Below are 4,123 nucleotides of genomic sequence, written 5' to 3'. Positions count from 1 at the left end.
TCTGCACAGCAGCACTTCGGACCTTTCCGTCTGATCCCTTCTTAATAGAAATGACCCGACCTTTGGGCCAGGTGTTCCTAGGGAGCTTCGGGTCTACAATGATGACGATGTCGTTGACACATATGGGCTTCGTCTCTGCAAACCATTTGGTCCTCCGTGTTATTGTAGGGAGATAGTCCGAAGCCATTGCTTCCAGAACTGGTTTGTTAAGGTTTGAGATAGCTCCCAACCGTACTTGAGCGCCTTCGAGCTGTCGTCAAACGCAACCAAGGTCTTAATCCGTTGCTTGATCCCAGCAAAAAATGGTTGGGAGTCAGCACTGGGGACTGGTCATCGTCCAGCGGAATGCTGGTTAGTGGACGAGAATTGATGATATTCTCGACCTCTGCTAGCATGTTTTCCAGCACTTCATAGGACAACGTCCTATTCGGTTTCAGGTTCGCAAGGTTAGCCTTAACACTGCGTACTAGCCGCTCCCACGATCCACCCATATGGGGCGAGGCCGGGGGAATGAAGCTCCAAGAGGTGTGTGAGGTAGTGAACTCTTCTGCAAGAAGCTCTTGATCCAAGTTCTGCATGGCATTTTCTAGCTCTCTGCTAGCTCCCACGAAGTTTGTACCCCGGTCGCTAAAGATTACAGCAGGTACCCCTCTCCTTGCCATTACGTTTCTCAGTCCCAGAATGCAGGAATCGGTAGTCATATTGTGTATGATTTGCAAGTGGATGGCGCGAGTGGTTAGACATGTGGCGAGAAGTACCCAACGCTTCTCCTGACGACGTCCAACGGTAATCATAATTGGTCCAAAGTAGTCCACCCCCATATACGTGAACTGTCGAGCGTAGGCGGCCAGGCGAGGTAATGGCAAGTCGCCCATAGCTGGTGGTAGTGGTTGTGCACGATCGTTTTTGCACTGCTGACAGCATCGACGAATCTCATTGTAGGCAGGCTTCAGTCGAGAAATGCTGTATCGTTGGCGCAACTCGTTAACCACGGTATTGTGGTTTTGATGATGATATTTGTTGTGGTAGTGGGATATGATGAGACGCGTGATGTGATTATTTCGTGGAAGGATGATTGGATTCACTGCATCCGGATTCACACCGGGACACGCCGAGGTTCGACCACGCACCCGGAGTACGCCATGTTGGTCCAGGAACGGACAGAGATAATAGATTGAACTATTCTTCGGTATCGTCAAGGTAGAATCTTTGGACGCTCTTGTGTTCGATAGTATTGCTAGCTCATCTGCGTACGAACTACCTTGGGCCAGCCGGTACAAGTAGTTTTCAGCCTTTACTAGCTCACCAGCTGTCAATGCTCCAACAGTTCTTTCTTCAGAGCTAGATGTCTTTACATTCCCGATGAATCGAAAAACGTATGCGCATCGACGTAGAAGCGAAGTCCATTTGGAGAAATTTTGAGGATCGATGATTGGCTCTGGAAATTTGATGTGCAGCAATAAATGTGGACGTAATTCCTCCGAGGTAGCGTTATCGACGTGTATCTTCACAGGCCATTCTACTTCTGAAGTTTTGAGAAATTCCGGGCCGTGGAACCATCGACTTGTTTTTCTCATATCAGGTACTCGTTTCCACTTTGTTCCATCGTCAGCGACATTATTATTCGTTTGAATCCACTGCCATTCGCTGACATCCGAAGCTTCCAGCATCTCGCTCACTCGGAAAGCGACAAACGGGCTATATCTGCGATGATCGGATTTGAGCCAGCTGATGACGTCGCTTGAATCGGTCCAAAAGAAGCGCCTGTTAATCTTGACGGACAGCGATTGCGCTATGCTGTTCGCCAACCTTACTCCGATTACGCTGGCTTGGAACTTGATAGGTGCAACACGTGTCTTTGATCCTACCAGCGCCGTTTCAATGATGTCTCCTTGCTTGAATCGCAGATATACCACTGCAGCGAACCCTTTCTCACTAGCGTCGACAAAGATGTGCATTTGCACTTCGTTGGTACTATCAATTGATGTAGCGGTCCTATAGCAACGTGGGATTTCTACCGTCGCCACTTCAGGAAGTACCTTTAGCCACTGCATCCACATTCCAAACTGTTTTTCTTCTATAGGATCATCCCATCCGACGGACGTTCTCCATATTTCCTGTAACACCACCTTCAAGAACATTAAGAAATGACCAATAAGCCCCAAGGGGTCGAAGATCATCATCAACGTTCTGAGTACTTCCTCTTGGTTGGTCTCCGCTGGCCCGACATAAGCTCTGGATCATAGCGAGGAGAAATCTTGAAGGTGAAACAGTCAGTCGAAGTATTCCACCACATTCCGAGTACCTTTTCCGTAGTGGCTCCTTCCGCCATACTAAGGTCCTTCTCTTCCGTGATTCTCTCATGTAGCGCCTCCAAAACAGCCGGACAGTTTGAGATCCAATTTCTCATGTCAAAGCCGGCTTCAGCATGGATTTCCTTCACGTTCAGCGCGAGATCTATTGCTTCTTGTTCGCTTTCGACGCTTGCAAGCATATCATCCACGTAATGTTTATCGACGATGGCTCGAACCGCTGCCGGATGACTTTCCTGGAATCGCTGAGCATTGGTATTTTTCACATATTGTGCGATACTAGGGGCACATGATACCCCAAACGGCAACACCAGCAAAGTGTATATGCTGGGTTCAGCGCTCCCTACATCGTCCCTCCAAAAGAAGCACAGGCGAACGTCTTGTCTCAGAAGAATCTGCAGGTACATCTCCCGAATATCCCCGCAGATAGCGATGCGAAACTCCTGAAACTGGACGAGAACTGCTAGTAGCGATGTCAAAAGATCAGGGCCTTTGATTAGGAACGAATTGAGGCAAACACCATGAGCAGGAGCAGCGGCGTCCCATACTAGCCGTACCTTACCCGGTTTGTTGGGATTCACAACAGGGAATACGGGCACGAACCATTGTTGAGACTGCTGTTTGTTGAGTTCTGCTTGCGTCAGCTTTCGCACGTAACCCTTATTCACGTAGTCCTTCATCTTCATCCTAACGGTTTCTGCGAGATTATTATCCATTTGCATACGCCGGTCAAGGCACTGCCATCTTCTGAAAGCCATACTTTGGCTATTCGGAAAACGAACGTTGTCGTACTTCCAGAGGAGTCCTGCTTCGTACCTTCCCTCTTTTGGGGTTGTTAGCTTTTCAAGCATATCCAACGCTCGTTGATCTTCATTCGACCGCAAAATCTTTTCCGGTTTTGAAATCCCAAGGCTATCCAGATTGAAGTAGCTTTTCATTGCGGCGTGCAGATTCTCGTCGGATTCATGCTGACATTCACACACTTTAACAGAATGCACGTTCACGTAATTTCCCTGTCGTTGTGTTCGTGAGGTGTTCCCATAGATGATCCAACCCAAGCGCGTTTTGACGGCGATAGGTTCACAGGGTTTTCCTTCTCGACTTTTTAGAGCATGCCCAAGCGACGCATGATCAAGACCAATCAGAATTCTCGGACATACGTTACTGTAGGACTTTACGGGTAGCCCGTCGAGATGGTTGAACCGTTGCAGTAACTCCGAGTACACTAACGTTTGCGGCCGAAGTTGTAGGCTCTGAACCGTATGCACATTTGACATCCTGTGAGACTTGGAAGCGGCTTCGATGCCCGAGATTTCTACTCCAACTTTCTGGGACGCATTTTCTACTCTCTTGGTACCTCCCTGTCCATTTTAAGCACAGCGGAGTTCGAGGCCCGTCTACTCCCAACTCCTCAGCTAAGCTATCCTCCATTAGCGTTAGCTCCGAACCATCGTCTATGAAGGCATACGTCTGGACCTGCGTTGATGGCCCACGGAGCAACACGGGAACAATCCTGAACAATACTTCGCTGGTTAGCGCTTGGTGGATGTTACAGCTTCTGGTAGCAGAACTGTCCTGCTTATCGTTGTGCATCAACGGGTGGTGAAAAAGGTGCAGCCTTTAATTCCGCAATGTTTCTGTTGTCTGCATGTACCATTGTGCTTCCGTAGACATTTACGGCACAGCTTTGCCTCCCGTACGACGGCCCATTTGGCATCTAGGCTTAATTCGGCAAACCGTTTACATTTGGCAACCGTGGGACAGCTTCCTTTGCATGTAATGCATGCAGTGGTTGACGCTGAGGACGATCG

At 48.8% G+C, this 4,123-nt stretch overlaps 1 protein-coding gene across 1 annotated transcript; it reads right to left on the bottom strand.

The window, feature by feature from the left end:
- Positions 1 to 206: 206 nt before the first annotated feature.
- On the bottom strand, positions 207 to 2,141 carry LOC134206189 (uncharacterized). The gene has a single exon (XM_062681880.1). It carries the CDS (start codon positions 2,139 to 2,141, stop codon positions 207 to 209), a length of 1,935 nt encoding a protein of 644 aa, XP_062537864.1.
- Between the last annotated feature and the right edge of the window lie 1,982 nt (positions 2,142 to 4,123).

This window comes from Armigeres subalbatus, chromosome 1 (assembly GCF_024139115.2).
Source record: "Armigeres subalbatus isolate Guangzhou_Male chromosome 1, GZ_Asu_2, whole genome shotgun sequence".
NCBI lineage: Eukaryota > Metazoa > Arthropoda > Insecta > Diptera > Culicidae > Armigeres > Armigeres subalbatus.
The sequence above is the reverse complement of the archived record's forward strand: the minus strand, read 5'-3'. Positions and strand labels throughout refer to the sequence as shown.

Excerpts from the sequence above, each read along its gene's own strand:
- LOC134206189 (XM_062681880.1), bottom strand. The coding sequence starts at position 2,141 with ATGTTCTTGAAGGTGGTGTTACAGGAAATATGGAGAACGTCCGTCGGA.